Raw genomic sequence first — 25,647 nt, 5'->3', positions numbered from 1 at the left:
TGAGTTTAAGGGCATATTGCAATGGTGGTGTTAGCCTGTATTTTTAAAGGCTATCATTAAATGTAGTCAAGGAGAGTTGACCTTATAATCGAAGAAATAGAGAAAAAAAATTAACTCTAAGGTTTTTTATCGAAGTTGGGCTTGCTGGGAGCACATGTTCCGGTTCAACAAACGAAACCTATCGAAGGACAGTTATTTTGGATAAGGACACCTCCAAGGCGTGTTCGAAATTCAAATTTAATAGATAAGACTTGTTAGTTTTCTATAGTTATAAGTTTTAATTTGAATTCAGGTGGTTATTTCTATTTGTATAAATAGTAGTTTTTCTGATGAAAAAAAGGTCACAATTCAATCATACAAAACTTACACTTAAATTATCCGTATGGAAGTGAGAAACGAGTTACAAGTTGCAATGTATGAATCTGTGTACCGATTTACATTCAATTAATGCAATTTAAGTTCTTTGTCTTAAATATCTTTGCATTTTACTTGTTCATGTTGAACAATTTCTTTGTTTTTTCACTTAACAAACTTCGATTCAATTCAACTGGGTTGAGTTCGATTGCTTTTATTTTCTTTGTTTCATTTAACTTTTTATGAACATTACATCTCTTGAAAATAACACAAAAGCACAAATATGCTCCTAAGATTTACTGGTTGATCTTGCAAGTAATTATTTTTAAACCAGCGGTTGTTTACCAAAAATCAGTGTAAACAAATTGGCACGCCCAGTGGGACCTTTTTGTGCCTTTGTGAGTAATTTCATATCAAAATTTGTTTGATTTATATTGTCGGTTTGTGTTGTGTATGCTCTTAAGGAGTAGAAAACAACTTCCTGAAATGGTACGTCCTCCTTCCATTCCAAACACAGCGGCCTTGAACGCCGCATCAGGAACAACAACCAACCCGCCCACATCATCCGGTGGTACGCAAGCAATTCCGAGTGGTACCACGACGACAATATTAGAAACTGTCGAGTCAACGATGGCCATGCCAACGTCTCAGGCCATCCCAGCAGTCACGATGTCCGCTCAAACAACTCAGGCCATTCCGACAGGATCGACTGTCCCTGGCCAAACTACGCAAACCCGTCTTCGAAACATGCCATATGGTATGCCAACCTCTTTAATTCAAGGCCTACACACAAACCCGTCTTCGTTCTTAAAAAGTTTAAATGTGCCAATGCCCCAATTGTTTACTCCTGGGGTGAGCGTTCCGATTGCAACACCCGAACAAACTTTAACAAATGCATCCATGATGGCATTAAGGCAACAGATGGATGAGGCCAACCATGATATGGCCAATTTGGTAACTCAACAAATGGGTGCAGTGATTAATCCTCGAGATACTAACGATAGTTACCAAGCGTTGTCCGCTCAAATGGAGCGAATTGCCGACTTTTTCGGTGACCCTGCGGCGCGAAGCAAACCGTTGACCCGAAATTTAAACGGTGGGTCAATAGAACCCCCTGCAGTTAGTCAAAATGCGCAGGTGCCTGAAAATCAAATGCAACCGCCAAGGGCATAGGCATAGATTCTGGAAGAACCCGAAAGGGCACCAATATTGGTGAATAGGCACCAAGATGCGGACCAAGTGGTCATGCAAGCCCATCGAAACAATTATGAGGGCCATAATAACATAGCAAATGTTGTCGAGACTTTGTTAGCCCAAAATGGTTTTAATATGGGTTTACATAGGCCAAATTTTGTGTCAGCTTTATCTGAATATGTCTTAGAGACTGACTTACCAAGGAATTGGAAAGTCCCCAAATTTACTAAGTTTGCTGGGGAAACCAATGAGTCAACAATCGAACATATTGCTTGATATCTTATGGAGGCGGGTGAAATGGCAAACAATGAAAACTTGAAATTAAATTATTTTCCAAGTTCTTTGACGAAAAATGCTTTTACTTGGTTCACTACGTTGCCTCCTTATTCCATTTATAGTTGGAATCAATTAGAAAAGGCCTTTCATGAACAATTTTACATGGGCCAGTCTAAAATCAGTTTGAAAGAATTGGCCAGCGTTCGTCGGAGGACGCATGAATCAATCGATGATTATTTGAATAGATTTCGTCTTCTCAAGGCTAGATGTTTTACTTTAGTGCCAGAACATGAATTGGTCGAAATGGCCGCTGGTGGTCTCGATTATTCTATTCGAAAGAAATTGGATACCCAATATCTTAGAGATATGGCACAATTAGCAGACAGAGTCCGACAAGTCGAAAGACTTAAGGCTGAAAAAGCCCGGACGAACAAGTTCCCTAAAAGGGAAAAGTTGCCTATGTAGATGTAGGAGACAGTGACCCTGAATTCGATTGGGGATCCGATGCTGTCGAAGAAAATAAGATTAACCTGACAGAATTAAAAGATGGGCCGCCTTATACATGCAAATTATTAAGGCCATCGAATGGAAAGAATCCAGAAGAACCTAAAAACTACAAATACCCTCCTAAGACATATACTTTTGATGTTTCTAAATGTGAGGAGATCTTTGATCTCTTAGTTGCAGATGGCATAATTTTGGTGCCAAAAAATATGAAACTTCCCCCTTTAGAACAAAGGAAGAAGAGGGGATTTTCTAAATTTCATGGTTTCTTAGGCCATAACTTATCTCGTTGTACTTGTTTCAGGGACTCGGTGCAAAAAGCTCTCGATGAGGGAAGGCTGAAATTTGGAGATAAAACCAAACAGCCAATGCAAATAGATGCAGATCCTTTGAAGAAGGCTAACTCAATGTATGCTGATGTGGTTGCCATAAACATGGTAGATATCTCAGAAGAGTTCGGCACTGAATCCCCTTCCTTGGTCCCAATTTCGAATGAAAATCTTAAAATTGGAGAGGAGATGGTTGTTGAAGACCATCGATCTGAAAATGCAGTGGTTACTGAAGACCAGTTTGCTGAAAAAATGAAAGTGGCATATCCTAAGGCTGAGGAAGATTTAATTGATTTTCTCAACAGATGCAAAATTTCCAACGCACACGCAATACTTTGCCCAAGATGCAGCGCAGTTTCCGATAAAGAAGCTGCAAAATCCGTCAAGGGATTTCAACCCCAAACTAAACGAAAAGGGGGTTGGGTTGATAACCGTCCAAAATTCGGTTTCAACAAACGAGGGATTCCTTATAAGATGAAAACTTCAGAGAAGAATCCAGGTAAAAGTCACAGGCGGACTTTCAATCCTCCTTCGAAGGCTCCTACAGATACTTGGGTCTTTTCTGGGGGCAAGAAATCTGGTTACTCCGCCCCACCAACGAAATGGGTGAAAAGAATAGCCACAACGTCTCATCAGCAAGAAACATCGAATTCCAATAAGTATGCCTACAACAACAATTACAAGGGTAAGAACCCCATGACAAAAACACAATGGCGAAGGTATCAACGCCAGAAAAAGGTAAACATGTTGAAGGACATCACTAATGTTGAAAAAAGGGAAGAAAAACAGGACACTGTTTTCGAAATGGTCAAAAGACAAGCTACTGAAAGAATATTTTCCCCTTTATCAACTTTGAAAAAAGATATTCCGAAGGAGGATGAGGAAATGACTTCAAATTTCTCTGAATCCGACCCAAGTCTCGACATTGTGTGTAATGTTGTGTCAGTGCTGCTAGTCGAATATGATGTACCTTCCGAAGTAAATGAAGTGGAAAGTGATTTCACTGAAGAAATGGCTATTCACAAGCCATTATGCTATTATGTTATGAACAACGGTTGTGTCGAAGATCAACATGCAGTGTTCGAGAGGCCTGATATCTCGATGATGCATCACCTTAAACCTTTATTTATCCAAGTCAAGATAAATGGTGTAGGAGTGAATAAAGTATTGGTGGATGGAGGTGCCACTGTTAATTTGATACCCCAATCTTTCTTAGGAAAAATTGGGCTTGTTGATTCTGATTTAAAACCACATAACATAGTTCACACCAATTACGAAGGAACAACTGGCAATTCCCTTGGGGCTGTCGAAGTTGATTTGATAGTTGGAAGTGTGAAAAGAACAACTACATTCATGATAGTCTCATCTAAGGCTAACTTCAATCTGTTGTTAGGTAGGGAATGGATCCATGGTGTGGGGGCAATACCTTCTACTGTGCATCAAAGGATTGCTATCTGGAGAGAAGATGGTTTGGTAGAAAATGTAGAGGCCGATCAAAGTTATTTTTTGGCTGAAGTCAATACCATCACCAAGAAGAACTTCGATAAACAACTTGCAAACATTTCTCCAGTCCTTTCTTTGGGTCCCAAATATGTAGTTTCTGAAGATGAAATGTGCACTATGAAACTGCATCCAGATGGTTTTGTATGGGAAAGAGAGCTCATTGATCATGATTACATAATGGTGAATCATAGAGAAGCTCCCCTAGAAGAGGAAGATGTACTTAGAACAAGAACTTCAGCATACAGGAAGGTTACTGACGACCTCATCGATGGAGTGTGCAGTCTCACCGCTGGGGTGAGATATCAAAAAGGGATCCATGATTAAGCCCAATTTTTGGGACTAAATTACGGTCTACGTGGCCGAATCCCAATTACAAACGGCTAAAGAGGCCGAAGTTTCACAAAAAGAGGTGATCGAAACTCCGGTAGAAGATGCTATTGATGATCTCCTTGACGATCAAAAGTTGGACTGTATATATGACGACGAACCTTTGGGTTTCGAAGAAGATCCTATGGGTTCTACTATTAAGATGAAGGTGCAAGATCCTCTCGAAGAAGTAGATTTGGGAGATGGTTCCGTCAAAAGATCGACATATGTAAGCGCCAAGATTCCCAAAGAATTGAAAGTTCGAATTGTGGAACTCCTAAAAGATTACAACGATTGTTTTGCTTGGGATTACAACGAAATGCCTGGTTTAGATCGAAACGTGGTAGAACTGAAGTTGCCAATTCAATTAGATAAAAAACCAGTAAAGCAGATTCCTAGAAGGTTCGCGCCACAGATCTTACCAAAAATTAAAGAAGAGATCGAAAGACTCTTGAAATACGGTTTCATCAGACCGGCCAGGTATGTAGATTGGCTAGCAAATGTAGTGCCTGTTAAAAAGAAAAATGGGACGATAAGAGTCTGCATTGACTTTAGAGATTTAAATCTCGCTACCCCCAGAGATGAATATCCCATGCCTGTAGCAGAAATGCTAGTAGATTCAGCAATAGGATTCGAATATCTAAGTATGCTTGATGGTTATTCAGGCTACAATCAAATTTTTATTGCTGAAGAAGATATTTCTAAAACAGCGTTTTGATGCCTGGGGGCATTAGGCTGTTATGAATGGCTAGTGATGCCATTTGGCCTAAAAAATGCTGGTGCTACATACCAAAGTGCAATGAATTCAATGTTTCACGACTTCATAGAAGACTTTATGCAAGTATACATCGATGACATAGTAGTTAAATCCTCATCACAGGATAGGCACTTAGATCACTTACGCCGGTCATTCAAAAGAATGCGGCAATATGGATTGAAAATGAATCCATTAAAATGTGCATTTGGTGTTTGCGTATGTGATTTTTAGGTTTTGTTGTCCACAAAAAAGGAATCGAAATAAATCAAAACAAAACCAAAGCAATAATGGAGACTAAAGCCCCTTCAACCAAGAAAGAATTGCAGTCTTTGTTGGGAAAAATCAACTTTCTTAGAAGGTTCATATCAAACCTAAGTGGCAAGACACAAGCATTTGCGCCACTGCTTCGTCTGAAGAAAGAAGATACGTTCAAATGGGGACCAGAGCACCAGAAGGCTTTCGATGAGATCAAGTCTTACTTGATGAACCCTCCTATTTTGTCACCTCTTTTAAAAGATAGAAAGATGAAATTGTATATAGCAACATCTGAAAATACTATGGGAAGTATGTTATGACAAGAGGATGAAAATGGTGTAGAGAGAGCCATTTATTATCTTAATAGGGTATTGAATGATGCTGAAACAAGATATCACCCCAGTGAAAAATTATGTCTTTGTTTGTATTTCTCATGTACAAAACTTAAGCATTATATAAAGTCTTTTGATGTTTGTGTTTACTCTCATTTCGATATAATTAAACATATGTTGTCAAAACCTATTTTGCATAGCAGAGTGGGGAAATGGGCTTTAGCACTTATGGAATATTCATTGACTTATCAATCTTTGAAATCCGTTAAAGGCCAAATTGTGGCTGATTTTATTGCTGATCATTCGGTGGAAGAACCGTTGCCTGGGGGCATCGAAAATCAGTGCTGGAACTTATATTTCGATGGATCTAGTCATAAAAATGGCGTTGGAATTGGGATGGTGATTGTCTCGCCAGACGAGACTAAAACTAAGTATAAATTTCAAATTAACCAATTTTGTTCGAACAACGAGGCTGAATACGAGGCCTTAATTACCGGTTTGGAAATCTTACTCGAATTGGGGGTTAAAAACATAGAAATCAAAGGAGATTCAGAATTATTGTTGAGACAATTGACAAAGAATACAAATGCGTCAAGGAAGGTTTAATTCTATACCTCACCATAGCAAATGCGTTACTCAAATGTTTTGTCCATGTCGAAATAAGACATATTCCTCGAATGGAGAACCAAGAAGCAAATGACCTTGCTCAAGCAGCTTCTAGATATAAGGTTTCGAAAGATCAAGAGTAGGAGCCAATCGAGATTAGGAATTAGCATAGTTCGAAAGAATCCCTCCCCAGCAAATTGCAACACCAAAACTTGGGGGTATGGAGGCATCTCATAGACAAATACAAGGTACAAACTTGGTCGAAATTTTGGTTGTTAACAATTTATCCGATAATGATTGGCGAAAGCCCATTGTTAATTATCTGGAAAATCCTGATGGCACAACTTGTCGAGAAATAAAATATAAATCCTTGAGCTACGTGATTATCGGGAACGATTTGTTCAAAAAGACTCCAGAGGGAGTTTTACTTAAATGTCTTGGAGAAACTGAGGCATATTTGCCAAGGGTTGCCAAGGGTGCCAAAAGCATGCTGGAATCCAGCGAGTACCAACAAGTGAACTACATTCGATAGTCAAACCTTGGCCATTTAGACGTTGGGCTTTAGATGTAATTGGGGAAGTAAAACCTAAATCATCGAAAGGCCATAAATATATCTTAGTTGGGATAGATTACTTTACCAAATGGATAGAGGCCATCCCACTAAAAGAAGTTACACAGGATGAAGTGATAAGTTTCATCCAAAAATATATTATATACAGATTTGGCATTCCTGAAACTATCACCACAGACCAAGGATCTGTGTTTACTGGTCGAAAGATGGTGAAATTTGCTGAAAAAACAGGTTTCAAATTATTAACTTCGACACCATACTATGCCCAGGCAAATGGTCAAGTCGAGGCAGCAAATAAAAATATTATTTCGATAGTTAAAAGGAAAGCCAAGGGCAAACCCCAAAATTGTCATGAATTTCTTGGTGAAGCTTTGTGGGCATGTCGAACTTCTCCCAAAGAATCGACAAATACTACACCCTTTAAGCTTACATTCGGCCATGACGCTGTCTTGCCAGTCGAAATTTTTCTTCAATCAACTAGAGTCCAAAGACAATTTGAGATTCCAACGAATCATTATTGGGACATGATTCTGGATGAGTTAGTGGATCTAGACGAAGAAAGATTGATGGCACTAGAAGTTCTTACAAAGCAAAAAGAAAGGATAGCGAAAGCTTATAATAAGAAAGTCAAGTCGAAACTTTTTGCTCAAGGAGACTTGGTATGGAAAGTTATCTTGCCAATGGACAAAGAAAAGTCGAGTGTTGGGGAAATGGTCTCCTAGTTGGGAAGGACCATGGGAAATTCGAAAAGTTTTCTCGAATAATGCGTATGAAATTAAAAAATTAAATGACGACCAACGAGCTATGCGCATAAACGGAAAATATTTGAAAAAATATAAACCGATGTTGCAAGAAATTAAAATTGCACAAGAATAGTTTGAAATAGAAAACGAAACATGGCATTAAAAGATAGTGCCAACTAACGGGCAATTTACATCATAAGTCCCAAAATGGATAAACTAACCATTACAAAAAAAAAGTGTAAATAAAGCAAACTAGGATAGATTAAAACTTAAACGATGCTAGTCTGAAGTCAGAATCTGAGGATTGGTGAATCTACCATTGATGATTCATACCAAAGACTTCGATAAACCATCAAACTTCTGGGTCAAAGCGACAATCGATGCAGAAGTTGTGAAAGTTGTAGTCTTCATCAGCAGCGGGGAGAAAACCGCGATAATGCCCCGCCCTTCCATCTCCTGGGCAGTTAAGCCAGTTGTTGCAAAACTGGAGACGCATCAGGCCTGTAGGCATAGCTCTCCTGTACGATGTACAGCGAAATCTGAAAGGAGTGTCGCCTCCCAGAATGTCCAGCCGATAACATTCCATCCTTCTGGTCATCAAGAGTTCCTTGAAGTCTTCAATCAGTCCCTCATAGTCTAGAGGAGGTGGACCCATAGCCCTCATAAGGATTTGGAAGTATTCAGCGCTTTTAAAAGGAGCAGCGTTCTTCAGTAAACAGTCTATGGTACCAAGATTTGGTGTCTCATGCAACATTTGTTGAGAACACCGAAGGAGACAGAACATAGGATTACCATGAGCCCATAAACGCTTCATGAAATCGAGTTTCTCATGGCTTGGTTCCAGGTCAGTAAGAAGCGGAATGCAGTCATTGCCAAAAGATTTGGTGATAATGGGATCCCTACAAAGCGTTGCATGCCTTTTGTTGGTTCTTTGAAAGTAAAAGAGATCGTACATACTGTGTTTAGCAACCCTCGCAGCAATGTTGATGAGGACATCATCTCCTAGAAAATCCATTTTAAGAAAAGTAAACTTAAAGAAAGGTTTGAGAATTGTGTAAAGAAATGGAAATGGGAAGAAGATGATAGAACTTTTAAGAGAAGGTTAATATTTATAATGAAGATAGAAGTTGAGAGGGTTTACTTTTTTACGGTTTCTTAACTTGCACAGATGCGTACACGTGGCATAGTGATGGATGCAGGTATGCCTTGGAAAAAGAGGGAAGTTGTAAAGTTTATTTACTTACTCTTTATTTTATTTTCCTCTAAATGTCATTATTGACAAGAAGTTTTACGGTTTCCTAGGCAAGTTTAACTTGTTTGGTTAAACAAAAGAAACTTTTTGGTTTCTCATCATTACTTTTTCTTGAAACCTGTTCCTAAATAGTATTCTTGTAATATTTTAAAGAAATGAATTTGGCAAGTGAAATTTCTAAGAGATAAAAAGTGTTAATGCCATTTAGACGGTAGGGATACTGTCATAGAATACAAAATAAAGATAAAAAGGGAACAACGTGTTTCAAAAGGAAAATTATTACAAAGAGATTTGTACTAAATGACAAATTCAGACAAAAGTATGTCGAGTTGGCTCTTGAATTCTGAAAGCTTTCCATCGAGAACATTGCAATTTTCAGTGAGGGTTTGTATTTGCTGTCGAGATCGTTGTGACTCCCTGGCCTTTTGAAGGACAACATGAGCCTCTTGTTTCATAAGTTTCTCTTTGTCCAAGAGATTGGTCTTTTGGGTTTCCAATGCTTTGGATTTCGGCCTTGTGTTTTGCAATGGCAGCATCGATCTCTTCCACCTTCTGTCGAGTGACTGGAGTTTCTTGTCGAAAGGCTTCAAATTTAACATTGAAGGCAAAAATATCTGCCAAAATCTGATCACAGCGTTGTGTTTGTTCTTCGAGTTGGGCCTGATCAGTCTTCTTCTCTTGAAAGCTTTGATTAATGTTATCAAGAAGAGGCCCTAACACTTGAGAGAGGTTTTGGAATTTAGAGCCAGAAGGAAGCTCACACAATTTGTGAAGCAATCCTTTCACTTCATCAATGACGCTCTCATCGTGCTCAATAGCTTCCAGTAGATTGACTTTCAAGACTTTGTCTCGAAATTCTGCTAAGAGATTTTCTTTTGATGTCTCTGACGGAGCATCAGTGGAAACGTTCAAAGATTTACCACTGCTCTTCGAGAAAAGTGCATCATTCTTCATCAAGAGAGCAAAAGCATCTAGAGGGTTCTCTTGTTCAAGACGATCGAATTCTTCCTGGCTTATAGTGGCATCCGCCAAGTCTAAATTGGCCAGAGACGTAACTTTCTTCGATGAAGGTTCGATGTGATCAGAGGCGTTCTTCTCAAGAACTGGCCTTTCCTCCTCAATCAATTTATCGAGGTCTAAGCCTTCATCATGCGTTTTTTAAAGCTGATTGGGAGAAGTAACAACAACATCAGGAGAGCTAGTCTCGACGCCTTCCTCTTCCTCAACAATAGGAGTTGGAATTTCCTTATCAGTTGAGAAAAGTTGACCCTGTTGAGATGTATCAACAATGCCATGTTCGATACCCTGAAAAACAAAATAAATATTGTAAGGGGTTATCCATATAACATGAAATAGAATATGTTAAGTATGACATTAGATCGATAAATTACCTTCGAAACATTGTCACCTACATAAGATTGAGCGCTGTTAGGATTTGAATTCTTGTGACCTTGTTTTCTCCTTTTTGGGCTCGATTTGACTGGAGACCCCTCGGTATGCATAGTCTCAATAGTAATCTCTTGGACTTTATGTTTCCTTTTCTTTCGGCCTTCTTTGGTTTTTGGCATTTCCGGAGTCGTAGTAACTTCAATGGCCCCAGAAGTGGAATCAGGCTGAAAAGACATTGATAATGAGAGATTATCACATAAAGTAATACTTGAAGATAGATCAACAGGACTAACGTGATCGTCAGGAGTAAGGTCCTCAGTCTCCTTGGGAGATGGTACAGGAGAAGGTGCAATCTGTTTCTTCTCTGATTTCGATGATTTTTTCTTCTTTGATGTCTTCCCTGATTTAGACCTCGATGGCTTTGGGACATCTTCATCATCACTTTGACCTCCATCTTTGGAATCCAAGGAAATAGCTGCAAGGCAGGATACAAGATAAGTGGCAATAGTTTTTCTTTCTAAAATTGCTTATTTTTTCCTAAAAATTGATTGATAGCTTCATACCTATTCCTATTGGAGAAGTGATTCGAATGTGAGGAAAGTCTAAGCCAAGATGACCTCTAAAAGTGTATAGGTTCAATTTCGATGCAGTCACTTTATCCTCATCTTTCTTTATTAATTGTTGTTTCATTCCTAGTGAAGAAATACAAGGTAGCCATTTTGGATATGGTGGCCTAAAAGCTAATGCCAATTTACTGGTTGGCAATGGAGGGAATTTTGTTTTAAAATGCAATGCAAAAAGATATTTACTGGGAGTGAAGGGTGGGAATTTCATCGAAGGGAGTTTATCGTAAATTTTATCCCTTAAAGTTTGGGCAGCATAATTAACTGTCCGTTTTAAATGTAGAGGGTCATATGTGGTTTGAAAATATTTCTGAAAAGCCTGAATTTCTCGAATATGCGTACCTTTGTTCTTCTTTGTCCTGTTCTGCATAACATTAAAGGCAAGAATTAGTTGAGGAAGCAATTGATCGGGATTCACTCGATTGGTCTGGCGTTTGTAATATTCACGCCACCATCGAAAGAATGCCTCAGTGCATGGAGTAGACAAAGCAAACGGCATGGGCTTGAAAACAAGCTTTTGTTTCTCAGCTTTACTTAAAGTTGACCTCCAAAGGTGTTCTATCATTGGCTACCTCAAGTCATCTACGTTTTGGTACAAAGAAGTAGGCTTAGGCTGAACTAACCCAAATTGTCTGGCAACATGATTTGGTTGGTAACCATATAACCCATAAGGACCACCAGTGGTGAGCCTGCTAGACAGAAGCGTGGGAGTCAAATAAGCTTCCCAAATGGCATTGATTTCTGCCTCATCTTCGACAGAAGTTGATGGAAATTCTTTTCTAAACCAAGTAGGTCCTCGAGGTCTGACAGTGAATGGAGCCATAGCAGGAGTAAAAGTGTCACATTCTAAAAGGGTATTAAAAGCAATAGAAAATAAGTCTTGAGAAGTCTTATTACCCTATTGAAGCATGGCCAGACTATGCCTTCGATAGAGCTGTCTTCATATGCTTTCGTAAGACGACTAGGAAGGGCAACAACCAGTTTTGTCCTAAAAGTGGCCAAAAGCCACAATTGAAATAGCCAAATAGGACCAGGAATAATCAGACTTCTTCGAGAAAAGTACTCTTTACTGTTGATCACTGCTTGGTTCAAATTTTCATATAGAGATCCTAAAATAAGTTTGCTTAAGCAAATATCTTTGCCTTCATGTAATCGAATGGCTATGTTTGTTAATTTTTTAGGAATCTGGATAGACCTTGAGCAGAAAATGAATTTGGATAACCAACAGGTTAAGAAGGCAATGTGTTCTGTATCAAAAACCTCAGTGGTTGAAGTGTCATAATGGTCTATGATGAAGTTGCCATAAGCAGGTCTTGTAAAGTCGAGAGAATTCTGATTGATGCTTATCAGGATCGAAAGTTTGGCCAGTGGGTTTAAGGCCAGTAATGCCTGCGACATCTAGCAGAGTAGGCGTAAGCATGCCACATTTCAAGTGTAGGCTATTTTTCGAAGGATTCCAGAAGTGTAGGGCAGCAATTATCAGTTCATTATGGTACTTGGGTCCTTGCCTAGAAAGATGAATAAGGTCAAAAATTCCTATATCTTTCCAAAATTGACCTTTTCTTATTTTCTAATTTATCTAACCAGCCAATGTAGGGTTCACTTTCACCAATCTTCGGCTCCGTTCTGAACTTAGACTTTAAGAAAGTCAGGTCGTATGGACCCTTAGTAAAGATTAAAGGGAGTTGTTCTTCAGAACATGGAAAAACAACACTAAGACCTTTTGGGGTCTCTTTGTCTAAGGGGAGTGGCCCTAATAATGCACATTTTGATTTAGGGCAAGAAATAATTACCTGGGATTTCCAGATTTTCTCTTCAGCTTCTTTGATGTCTGGTTCTTCGGTGAATACAGGAGCACCAACGGAAAATTCCTTGGAAAAATTAATAGGTTCGTCGCAATTAGCAGCCTTTGAGGAAGAGCTTTCTGCATTCGTCATGATTAGAACTGTTTGTCAAATAAAAAGACGAATGGAATGGTGTAAATTTTTTTTTTTGGGAAAAGATGAAGTTTTTGGAAAGGGTTTTTTCATGGTTTCTTTTTGAAAAAGAAGATTAAACAGTGAAATGGGAAAGCTTGGAAAGTGAGAAGGTAAAGATAAAACCTTTATGTTTTATAGCCTTTTGATCTGGACATGTGTTAACATCTTGTGTTGACAGTTTCCTACAAAGTGGTAGTTCCCAATGACGGAACGTGGCCCACTAACTATGGTGGGGACACCAAAATCTTTCTTTTTGAATTGTTTCTCTGAACAAATGACGTCATTTGAGTTCAAAATGTCGATTAAACTGAAATATATTCGTCGAGGTCAGAAACATCTTTCTCTCCTTACCACTAAGATGAGTCGACAATGACGTTTCTGGGGGCAATTTGTTAGCCTGTATTTTTAAAGGCTATCATTAAATGTAGTCAAGGAGAGTTGACCTTATCATCGAAGAAATAGAAAAAATTAACTCTAAGGTTTTTTATCGAAGTTGGGCTTGCTGGGAGCACATGTTCCGGTTCAACAAACGAAACCTATCGAAGGACAGTTATTTTGGATAAGGACACCTCCAAGGCGCGTTCGAAATTCAAATTTAATAGATAAGACTTATTAGTTTTCTATAGTTATAAGTTTGAATTCAAATTCAGGTGGTTATTTCTATTTGTATAAATAGTAGTTTTTCTGATGAAAAAATGGTCACAATTCAATCATACAAAACTTACACTCAAATTATCCGTATGGAAGTGAGAAACAAGTTACAAGTTGCAATGTATGAATCTGTGTACCGATTTACATTCAATTAATGCAATTTAAGTTCTTTGTCTTAAATATCTTTGCATTTTACTTGTTCATGTTGAACAATTTCTTTGTTTTTTCACTTAACAAACTTCGATTGAATTCAACTGGGTTGAGTTCGATTGCTTTTATTTTCTTTGTTTCATTTAACTTTTTATGAACATTACATCTCTTGAAAATAACACAAAAGCACAAATATGCTCCTAAGATTTACTGGTTGATCTTGCAAGTAATTATTTTTAAACCAGCGGTTGCTTACCAAAAATCAGTGTAAACAGGTGGATGATGCTTAATGAATTTCATAGAGATTAGTGTCTCTATGTTAAGCCTATTGTTGCCTTCAATTTGATTAATACCCTCCTCCTCACTTACTCCAAATTTCCTAGCAATGAATGTAATAACACCACCCACTACTATATCAGCTACATCTTTAGGCTTAGATCCTATGGAGGCAAGGTAATCAAGCATGTAAAAACAAGTATTCACGGGATTATTAGTAAGCATAGCCCAAAGCATGAAGAGTTCATCCGTCCTACATGTTCCTACATCTTTCCTACCCCAAATGGTACAAGCCATCACTCTTTGGAGGTACCTAAGCATAGGATTATGAATGTTGCTAGCCTTGTTGGAACGTGAAACATATTGATTTAAATCGGTGATGCGTTTCCAAAAGCTAGCAGGGTCATAGTCTTCCGACTTTAGAGCTTGATTCCAAGAGTCATGGATGAACCCCGCATTTGCGAAGCCCATTTCATTGCAAAAAAATTCAAGGGACATCTCGTAATCAATATTCAAAAGCCGGAAGGAGACTCTATGATCGTGGTCATCTAAATTCAACTTATCTTTCTTGAATTGTATGGAACTTAAAAACTCATAAGTGAAATTTTCATACCCCCTCATAGGCTTAAGCATCTCACTCCATCCTAATCTATTCAACAGTTCAAAAGCATTGTCCCTAATCTCAAAGACATTCAAAGTATGAGAGTCAGGGTACCTACAAGGATGCAAAGGTTTAGAAATAAGAGGTTTGTACCTTTCCTTTTGGTTGTTATCCTTGAAGGCGATGCCATGATTCTTAGTCGGTGCTCTTTTCTTTGATCGAGATCCTGTAAGTTCAGATTGTAACCTAAGAGAGGGTGAATTAGGTTTCTAGGAATATTGGTTAATTTTTCAGAGTTTAGCGTTGTTGATAATTTTTCCGGTAAATAATGATGAAGGTATGAATGCAGAAAAATAAAAGAGTAAGGGAAGAAGAAAAGACACAAGAGAGTTTATAGTGGTTCCCCTCTAAACCTTAGGGTCAGTCCACTCCCTTCACACCCCGCGAAGGAATTCAATATGTTAGAATCTTTGTTACAAGCAATCTCACCCCAAGACCCCCTAACAATCTTTCTAACATAAACACAACAAAGAAACCCTCTCTCTTGATTACAACACAAACACCAAACACTTTTGGTGGACTTTGAATCTTCCCGAATCAAAGAACCTTTTACAACAATCACAAGATAGCACCCCACTATCTTAAACAATAATTCTCACTAACAATGACAAGAAACTTTACAACAAAGTAATTGAAGAATAACAAATGTATGGCTGTATATCTTTATTAATATCACTCTAACAAATGGACTTAGTGCTCAGAAAACTTTTTTAATAAATGTAAAATTGTATGCAAAGTTTTCCAAAAAATTTGAATGAAAGTTTGAAAGCAAGTGATATTGAAAATGTCAATTGAGATAATGAAAGTTGTTGTGTTTAAATTGCTTTGATTCTCAATTGAATTTATAGAGGCTAAAAAGATGTTTATGAAATGATACTATTTTTCAAAAAGTTACCAATGAATAGAAACATATTTAAAATGGTACCTATTCATAAAAATGAGAATGAAAAATATTTGAACCAAAAAGTGGCTGTTGGCATATCAAAAATTCTGGCCGTTGGAAAATTTCTAAAACTAGCCGTTTTCTAAATAGCAAAAAATCAACTCATTATTTGATTAAAATGCTGTATGTATAAATGATATAAATTATGCCTTTTTAGAAAGATAACAAGCAATGCCAACGTGAGTATGATAGATTATTCCTTCCTATCTTAATTGATTATGCCTAAGAGAAACATGCAAGATTAAAATCTCATAATCATTATGCCCAAGTAAACTGGATGCTCAAAGATATTTTAATGTCAAAATAAAATATGCAATTTCCAAAACCAATTCTTGTTTCTCATGTAAAAATATTTTAATGCAGAGTCATATTTAAATAAAAATCATTGTGAGTGTCTGATTTATTTTCAAGAGATATTTAGGCATTGCTTCATATGCGGACTTAGAAAAATGTTAGCGATTATTTTCTGAGCATTCTAAGTTGTTCCATAAGTTAAGAATGATAAATCAAAAAATAATTGCCATACTTACAAAGTGTATAACCAAGAAGTCTAGACACTAATCTTCATTCTTAATCTTCATCTTGAGCCTCCATGGTTTTTCTTCTTTTGTGATGTGTGTTTGTTATCATCAAAACTCAGCCAAGTCTAAGAAGGAAATCTTCTTCACAATCTCCCCCTTTTTGATGATGACAAACCATATCCTTTTGACAATGTTTGCTCAATGAAACTCTCCCTATCTTGTATATCTCCCCCTTTGTTTTGCAATTGGATAACCTGAAACAATTTAAACACAAAACACAAACATACACTTTCTCCCCCTTTTGACATCATCAAAAAGAAGAAAAAGGGTAAATTCCACAGGGTCGAAATATAAGGAAAAAAAAAATTATGTACAAATAACTTATCTTCTTCACAATGAGCATTCAATCTTTAACATAGATTTTGCATATATGATATGAAATCGATAATAGTAATTGTATACAGATTTTCATGATATGCAATCAGTTAGTATTGGTTTCATGAAGCGTACTGAAACTTTGTCAATTGCACGTAAGTAGTACGATTATTTATTTGAGTATCTTTCATACAATTAATTGCTATACATGGTTACTAAAACCTCAACCAATTAATCACAAGTAAATGCATTTTTCCTACTATAATTTCATTGTATTGAACAACAACAAAGATAAGCAAAACATAGGAATTCTAAATGAAAAATTTCAACCATGGATTACGTGGATTTACAAGGTAACCATGAAAGAAAACAAATTCATCTAATCATGCACTAAAAAAAATCATAATATTTCTCAACTTTTTATTCATGGTATGCATCAAACAAAAATGACATAAATACATAGGTTCTCTATGTTTGAAAATTTTAATAATGACATTTAATTTGGAAATTTTTTCTGATCTTCGGAAACTTTACTAGATGCAATATGTCATAGAGGCAATCACGTTACCAAACTAATTAAAAACAATCATAATTTCAAATCAACAACCACATGAAATATGCAACAAAATAAGTTTGATAAAAATTTGTCACTATACCATGATCATTAATCATGACGAAAATATGAAGCACATTTCATAAGCATGTCATATTTTTATCCAAATAAATCGTGTACCTTACACCGTAGTCATGAATAAATATGAACATGATAGAGTTCACATAAATTCCAAAGCATCATCAAAGCGTCAATCTTTCTCAAACCATCTTAATACTATCATATCATATGGTCTTGCATTTTGAAGAACCCAATTTAAATATGACAATTTTAGCCTATGGTCTTCAAATGCCTACAAAACAATTAATAGTACTTTCTAGGTACCCATTGTGATTTGGGTCCTTGTGGGTTAATACCTTTCTTTACCCAAATAAATTCACCATAAGGAACACCGAAGTTTCTTATGTAACAAGTATTTGGAGTATGACCTTTTATGTTGCAATAGAAACATGTTAAATTATGAACATGATGTGAATCAAAATTATTTCCTCTGGAGAAATTATTCTTAATATTTGAATTATTTTTCTTAAAGGAATTGTTAGAATAATTTCTTCCTTTAGAATTAATTCTTTGATTCACATTCTTGAAAGAATTAACAGCATGCATTTTCTTGGTTTCAATGTTGTTGGGATTTGTACTTGCTTTAACAAAAACCGTTTTATTGGTGTTTAGTTTATCAAATTTAGAAAAACCAAGCCCGGATTTGTTGTTTGAATATCTTTGTTTACTAAGCACTTCTTCCAAACCATTGTGACCTTTTTCAAAATTCTTGATCACTTGATTTAATTCAACAATTTTTGTTTCATTTTCTTTACATTTATTACATGAAGAAATTTTAACCTTTTCTAATTCTACTTGTGCATCAAAAGCTTTTCTTTCAGGAGATACAATTTGTTTCTTTTGCTTTGCACAAGTTTTAGAAAGATTAATGCATTCTTCATACAATTCATTAAATGCATTTTGCAATTCTTCATAAGAATATTTATCATTATTTTCAGAATCACTAACCTCATTTTCTTCATCATCAGAATGATGAGACGCCATTAGTGTCATGTTTGCACTTTCTTCATTTTCTGATTTTGAAGACGAACTTATATCGTTGTCCTCCCATGCAATGTAGGCCCTTCTTGGCTTGAATTCTTTCTTTCCTGTGTGGTTGTTCTTCTTTGCAAGGATCGGACAATCTGCCTTCATGTGACCTTCATTTCCTCATTCGAAACGTGTGAAATTCTGTTTTGATGTAGAAGCATCATTATTCTTGTGAAATTTTCTTTTATTAATTTTAATTTCTTTATCTTTTTGTAGAAATTTTCCAATTTTTTTTAAAAGAATAGTGATGTCTTCATCTTCATCAGTGCTATCATCTTGTTGAACAACATTGGACTCCGCCTTCAAGGAAATGTTCTTATGTTTCTTTACTACTTCTTCATGTTGTTCCAGTCTTGCAAGTTCAATTTCATGCTCTTGTAATTTTCCGAAAAGTGCTGCCAACGACATGTTTGAAAGACTTTTCGTTTCAGATATGGCTGTTACTTTTGGTTGCCATTCCCTTGTTAGTGACCTGAGAATCTTCAAGTTTATTTCATTGTTGGACAAGGTTTTTCCAAGGGCTGCAAGATGATTGATAAGATGTGAAAATCTCTTCTGCATGTCTAAAATCTTTTCTCCTGGTTGCATTCTAAACATCTCGTACTCTTGAGAGAGTGTATTCAATCTGGAACATTTTACATCATCCGTTCCTTCATGTGTTGTTTCCAAAGTGTCCCAAATTTCTTTGGCCGTTTTGCAATTAGAAATTCTGAAAAACTCATCCATCCCAAGAGAGGATTGAAGAATGTTCTTTGCCTTTTTGTCAAATAACACTTTTTTCCGGTCATCATCATCCCATGATGTTTGGGGTTTGATACTAGTCACACCATTTACAGTTGTAGTGGGAACATAAGGACCATTCTGGACAGCATCCCAAATTTCTTCACCTTGGGCTTCTAGATACGTTGTCATCCTAATTTTCCAGAAATCATAATGATCTCCGGTGAAACATGGTGGTCGGTTTGAATTAGGACCTTCTCCTAAAAATGGTTTAGCGGAAGCCATTTTCGGGATCAAAGAAGCAAGTTATCTTTAGTATTGCTCTGATGCCAATTGTAAGTTCAGATTGTAACCTAAGAGGGGGTGAATTAGGTTTCTAGGAATATTGGTTAATTTTTCAGAGTTTATCGTTGTTGATAATTTTTCCGGTAAATAATGATGAAGGTATGAATGTGGAAAAATAAAAGAGTAAGGGAAGAAGAAAAGACACAAGAGAGTTTATAGTGGTTCCCCTCTAAACCTTAGGGTCAGTCCACTCCCTTCACACCCCGCGAAGGAATACAATATGTTAGAATCTCTGTTACAAGCAATCTCACCCCAAGACCCCCTAACAATCTTTCTAACATAAACACAAGAAAGAAACCCTCTCTCTTGATTACAACACAAACACCAAACACTTTTGGTGGACTTTGAATCTTCCCGAATCAAAGAACCTTTTACAACAATCACAAGATAGCACCCCACTATCTTAAACAATAATTCTCACTAACAATGACAAGAAACTTTACAACAAAGTAATTGAAGAATAACAAATGTATGGCTGTATATCTTTATTAATATCACTCTAACAAATGGACTTAGTGCTCAGAAAACTTTTTTAATAAATGTAAAATTGTATGCAAAGTTTTCCAAAAAATTTGAATGAAAGTTTGAAAGCAAGTGATATTGAAAATGTCAATTGAGATAATGAAAGTTGTTGTGTTTAAATTGCTTTGATTCTCAATTGAATTTATAGAGGCTAAAAAGATGTTTATGAAATGATACTATTTTTCAAAAAGTTACCAATGAATAGAAACATATTTAAAATGGTACCTATTCATAAAAATGAGAATGAAAAATATTTGAACCAAAAAGTGGCTGTTGGCATATCAAAAATTCTGGCCGTTGGAAAATTTCTAAAACTAGCCGTTTTCTAACTAGCAAAAAATCAACTCATTATTTGATTAAAATGTTGTATGTATAAATGATATAAATTATTCCTATTTAGAAAGATAACAACGTGAGTATGAAAATATTCACAGTGAATGAAGGGGATGGCGTGGGAGACAACTTCATCTCAGTCCAAAACAATCCTTTATTTTCTGAAAATATTGTAATGGCGGAGGCTGAAAACCAGCCCCGCCAACAGCCATGAAAATCATTAGCTGGAATTGTAGGGGATTAGGGAGCCCACGTACAATTCCTAGTTTAAAGTACCTAGTCCGTGTTTATAAACCGGACATCCTCTTTCTTTGTGAAACTCTCTCTAATGCTAATAAAACTGAGGAATTAAAATATGTCTTGGACTATGATTGTTGTTTTTCTGTTGAGCGTCAAGGAAGAAGTGGTGGTCTTGCTTTATATTGGAAGTCTTCTATCAATTGTTCTATCCTTAATTATTCCAGCAATCATATAGATGCTGAAATTCTTGATGTCAGTAAAGGCAAATGGCGAATGACTGGTTACTATGGTTTTCCTTCACATGGGCGAAGAAGAGAGGCTTGGAATTTCCTCAGACAACTTGCAAGTTCTTCCAATTTACCATGGTGCATCCTAGGCGATTTCAACGACATTCTTTCACCAAATGAAAAGAAGGGGAATAATGAAAGAGCTAATTAGCTTATCAACGGTTTCTGTAATGCAGTTACTGATGCTGGTTTGACAGATGTATTCACTGAAGGGTATTTATACACTTGGTTTAAATGCCTTGGTACTGTCAGGGCTGTGGAAGAGAGGCTGGATCGTGCTCTTGCTTCTAATTCATGGCAAGGACAATTCCCTAATGCGGTTTTAGAAAATTTACCTGCACCTTCATCAGATCATTATCCAATTATGCTTCTTTGTGAACCAGGAGTGCGGCAACACCATAATCATTCACGGTTCAAATTTGAAAAATGCCTGGTTGATGGATCCAGAATTCAAAACCTTTGTTAATAATAAGTGGTCATCGTATGGCAATTTCCCAATCACCGAAAAGCTTGAATTGTGTGCTGAGGATTTAACTAGCTGGAGCAGTGATAACTTTCAACATCTAAAGCGTGATATTGATGATTGCCGTAAACAACTTGAGCAGGTGCGTGTTCAGGTGGACAGCGACAACATCGATTGTTTTAACAACTTGCAAAACCGCATGAACAGATTGTTAATTCAGGAAGATGCTTTCTGGAGACAAAGAGCCAAAACACACTGGTTGCGGGATGGAGACCTTAACACCAAGTTCTTTCATGCAGCGGCATCCTCAAGAAGAAAGGTTAACAGAATTACAGCCTTAGTTGATGAAGATAATATTCGAGTTATAGATGAAACCAAGCTCTGTGATGTGGCAAAAATTATTTTGATAATCTATTTATGCCGCAATTCAGTGACACCGCTCCTGTTATTGAAGCTATTCATGAAACTATCACCTTGGAGGACAATAATTTACTCGCTGCACCTTTTGCCATCGAAGAGTTTAAAACTGCGGTGTTCTCGATGAAACCTGATAAGTGTGCAGGCCCTGACGGATTTAATCCGGGATTCTTTCAAAAGTTTTGGCCAACTTGTGGGGAAGAGCTATTTAATCAATGTTGTAGCTGGTTGACGTTAGGGACCTTCCCATCATCCTTAAATTCGACAAACATTGCCCTTATTCCGAAAGGGGAATCTCAGACAACAATGAAAGATTGGAGACCAATCGCTTTGTGCAATGTGATTTACAAGATAGTTGCAAAGGTTCTAGCCAACAGGTTGAAGATTGTACTGGATAAATGCATTTCTGTTACTCAGTCTGCTTTTGTCCCGGGGAGATCTATCTTGGATAATGCTATGGCTGCAATAGAAATCATACATCATATGAAGTCGAAAGTCAAAGGAAAGATTGGAGAAGTGGCTCTGAAACTGGATATAAGCAAGGCATACGACAGAATTGAGTGGAAATATCTTAGGGAGGTAATGATAAAGATGGGTTTCTCTCAGCAATGGATCAAATGGATTATGTTATGTATGGAAACCGTTGATTATTCTGTTCTTGTCAATGGTAATGTCACTGGTCCCATTATTCCTGGAAGAGGTCTGCGGCAAGTGACCCTTTGTCACCATATCTATTTATAATTTGTGCAGAAGGGCTGTCTGCTCTCATTCAGAAAGCAGAAACTAGAGGTGATATCAATGGAGTAAAGATTTGCAATAATGCACCGATCATTTCACATCTCCTCTTTGCAGATGATTGCTTCTTATTCTTTCGTGCAACCCAGACTCAAGCATTGAAAATGCGGGATATTCTTTCTGTTTATGAGAAGGCATCAGGACAAGCTATCAATCTTCAAAAGTCCGAGATATTTTGCCGTCGCAATGTTCCAACGGCTGACCATAATAACATTGCCAATATTCTAGGAGTGCAGGCGGTTCTGGGTACAGGCAAATATTTAGGCCTTCCGTCTATGATAAGACGGAGTAAGAAAGAAACCTTCAATTTCATTAAAGACTGAATCTGGAAGAAAATAAACTCATGGAGTAGTAAGTGTCTATCGAAGGCAGGAAGAGAGGTTTTGATTAAATCTGTTCTGCAATCCATCCCAACCTATTTTATGAGTTTATTCACACTCCCATCATCTTTATGTGATGAAATTGAAAAGATGGTGAATTCTTTTTGGTGGGGTCATTCTGGTTCTAACAAGCGAGGAATACACTGGATGTCTTGGGATAGATTAGCAATGCATAAAAATGATGGCGGTATGAGTTTTAAAAGTCTATGAACATTTAATCTTGCAATGTTAGGAAAGCAAGGTTGGAGAATTTTGACAAATCCTGCCACTCTTATTGCAAAAATGTATAAAGCAAGATATTTTCCGAGGTGCAATTTTCTGGAAGCAAGTATAGGGCACAACCCAAGTTTTGTTTGGAGGAGTTTATGCAATGCTAAGTTCATTCTCAAAGCTGGAAGCAGGTGGAAAATTGGTGATGGCACATCTATTCCGGTTTGGAACAACTATTGGATGAAGGATAATGTTACTCTTTATCCTCTTGAGGATGTGGCGTCCACTCTAGCCAACCTTCGTGTCTCAGACTGTCTATTGCTGAACCAGAAATCTTGGAATCTGCCCTTTCTGTGTTCAGTTTTCAATCAGCAGGTGGTGGAGCATGTTGTCAACACACCTTTGTATCCTTCAGTGCGCGAGGATTGCTTGGTTTGGAAAAAGGAAAACAACGGAGAATATTCAGTTCGGAGTGCTTATCGTTTATGTATGAACGAGCTGCTGGACACTTCACACTTTAAAATGCAAGGCGCATGGGATTTAATATGGAAGCTCAACGTGCCACCGAATATAAAAAATTTAGTTTGGCGTATTTGCAGGAATTGTCTTCCCACGCGATGCAGGCTTCGAGATAAAGGTGTTAATTGCATAGCTAGCTGCGCCTTATGCAATTCGAGTGAAGAAGATAGTTTGCACTTGTTGTTTCAGTGCTCTAACAGTATGCATATTTGGAATAGATGGAACATATTTCCTTCTGTCAGCGCTTTCTTCAGCCAAAATCAAGATGCAAGAGGCATTATTTTTAGTTCCCTACAGGTATTAACAAGAGAAGATGCAGCTGTATTTTGTTGTATTTTATGGAGCATTTGGAAACAACGTAATAACAAAATATGGAACGAAGTGACGGACACGCAGGCTTTGGTTTTTGATCGTGCAAAGGCATTGATACAAGACTGGAATTCAGCAAAATTAATACGAGGAGTTTCATCTACCCACCAACAATCAGAGCGTATTTCCTAATGGGTGAAACCGAGTCCAGGTCGTTTTAAGTGTAATATTGATGCATCCTTTTCAGAGGCTTCAAACATGGTTAGGATAGGAATGTGTATCAGGGATGAAAATGGCACTTTTGTTCTAGCTAAACAAGAATGCTTTAGTCCTATTTGTGAGGTGCATATTGGTGAAGCGTTAGGACTTTTGTCCGCATTAGATTGGGTGCATAATTTAAATCTAGGACCTGTAGATTTTGAGCTGGATGGTAAGAGAGTGGTTGATGGTTTCAATTCCCAAAATTGCGGTGTCACTGAATTTGGGAATATTATTGAACTTTGTAAATCTCTTTGTAGCAATTTTTATGTAAACTCATATGTCGAGTTTGTACGGAGACAAGCAAACGAGGTTGCCCATACCTTAGCAAAGGCGGCCTTGTTGTCAGCTAGTTCCCAGTTGGTGGTAGAAATACCATATTGTATTGAACACATTTTGATGAATGAAATGCTATAACTTTATTTCTCGCAAAAAAAAAAAACAACGTGAGTATGAAAGATTATTCCTTCCTATCTTAATTGATTATGCCTAAGAGAAACATGCAAGACTAAAATCTCATAATCATTATGTCCAAGTAAAATGGATGCTCAAAGATATATTAATGTCAAAATAAAATATGCAATTTCCAAAACCAATTCTTGTTTCTCATGTAAAAATATTTTAATGCAGAATCATATTTAAATAAAAATCATTGTGAGTGTCTGATTTATTTTCAAGAGATATTTAGGCATTGCTTCATATGCGGACTTAGAAAAATGTTAGCGATTATTTTCTGAGCATTCTAAGTTGTTCCATAAGTTAAGAATGATAAATCAAAAAATAATTGCCATACTTACAAAGTGTATAACCAAGAAGTCTAGACACTAATCTTCATTCTTAATCTTCATCTTAAGCCTCCATGGTTTTTCTTCTTTTGTGATGTGTGTTTGTTATCATCAAAACTCAGCCAAGTCTAAGAAGGAAATCTTCTTCACAATTTCCCCATTTTTGATGATGACAAACCATATCCTTTTGACAATGTTTGCTCAATGAAACTCTCCCTATCTTGTATATCTCCCCCTTTGTTTTGCAATTGGATAACCTGAAACAATTTAAACACAAAACACAAACATACACTTTCTCCCCCTTTTGACATCATCAAAAAGAAGAAAAAGGGTAAAATCCACAGGGTCGAAATATAAGGAAAAAAAATTTATGTACAAATAACTTATCTTCTTCACAATGAGCATTCAATCTTTAACATAGATTTTGCATATATGATATGAAATCGATAATAGTAATTGTTCACAGATTTTCATGATATGCAATCAGTTAGTATTGGTTTCATGAAGCGTACTGAAACTTTGACAATTGCACATAAGTAGTACGAATATTTATTTGAGTATCTTTCATACAAGGGTGGTGTTAACTTGTGCCCTTAGGGCACATGTTAAGAAAACCAAAATAAGAAATATTCTCTAAAATTGCGTGCATTCAATTCATTAAAAAGTTAAAGATTAAATGAAATGCACACATTCCAATAAACTATTTCTACTTTTGATTCATTAACTTTTGTCTTAAGGGCACAAGTTCACAT

At 36.8% G+C, this 25,647-nt stretch overlaps 1 protein-coding gene and 1 pseudogene across 1 annotated transcript; one reads left to right on the top strand and one right to left on the bottom strand.

The window, feature by feature from the left end:
* Positions 1 to 14,086: 14,086 nt before the first annotated feature.
* Positions 14,087 to 19,317, bottom strand: LOC146947021 (uncharacterized; annotated as a pseudogene).
* A 1,125-nt stretch (positions 19,318 to 20,442) lies between these two features.
* Positions 20,443 to 24,527, top strand: LOC146947020 (uncharacterized). Its single transcript, XM_085748358.1, has 8 exons — positions 20,443 to 20,818; positions 20,936 to 21,078; positions 21,143 to 21,364; positions 21,447 to 21,541; positions 21,654 to 22,339; positions 22,390 to 22,686; positions 23,047 to 23,742; positions 24,100 to 24,527. Exons 1-8 carry the CDS (start codon positions 20,443 to 20,445, stop codon positions 24,525 to 24,527), a joined length of 2,943 nt encoding a protein of 980 aa, XP_085604484.1.
* The last annotated feature ends 1,120 nt before the right edge of the window (positions 24,528 to 25,647 follow it).

The sequence above is a fragment of the Medicago sativa genome, chromosome 2 (assembly GCF_051527215.1).
Source record: "Medicago sativa cultivar Bolivia chromosome 2, Bolivia_mono, whole genome shotgun sequence".
Taxonomy (NCBI): Eukaryota; Viridiplantae; Streptophyta; class Magnoliopsida; order Fabales; family Fabaceae; genus Medicago; species Medicago sativa.
Note: the sequence above shows the minus strand (reverse complement) of the source record. Positions and strands in the feature narration are given on the sequence as shown.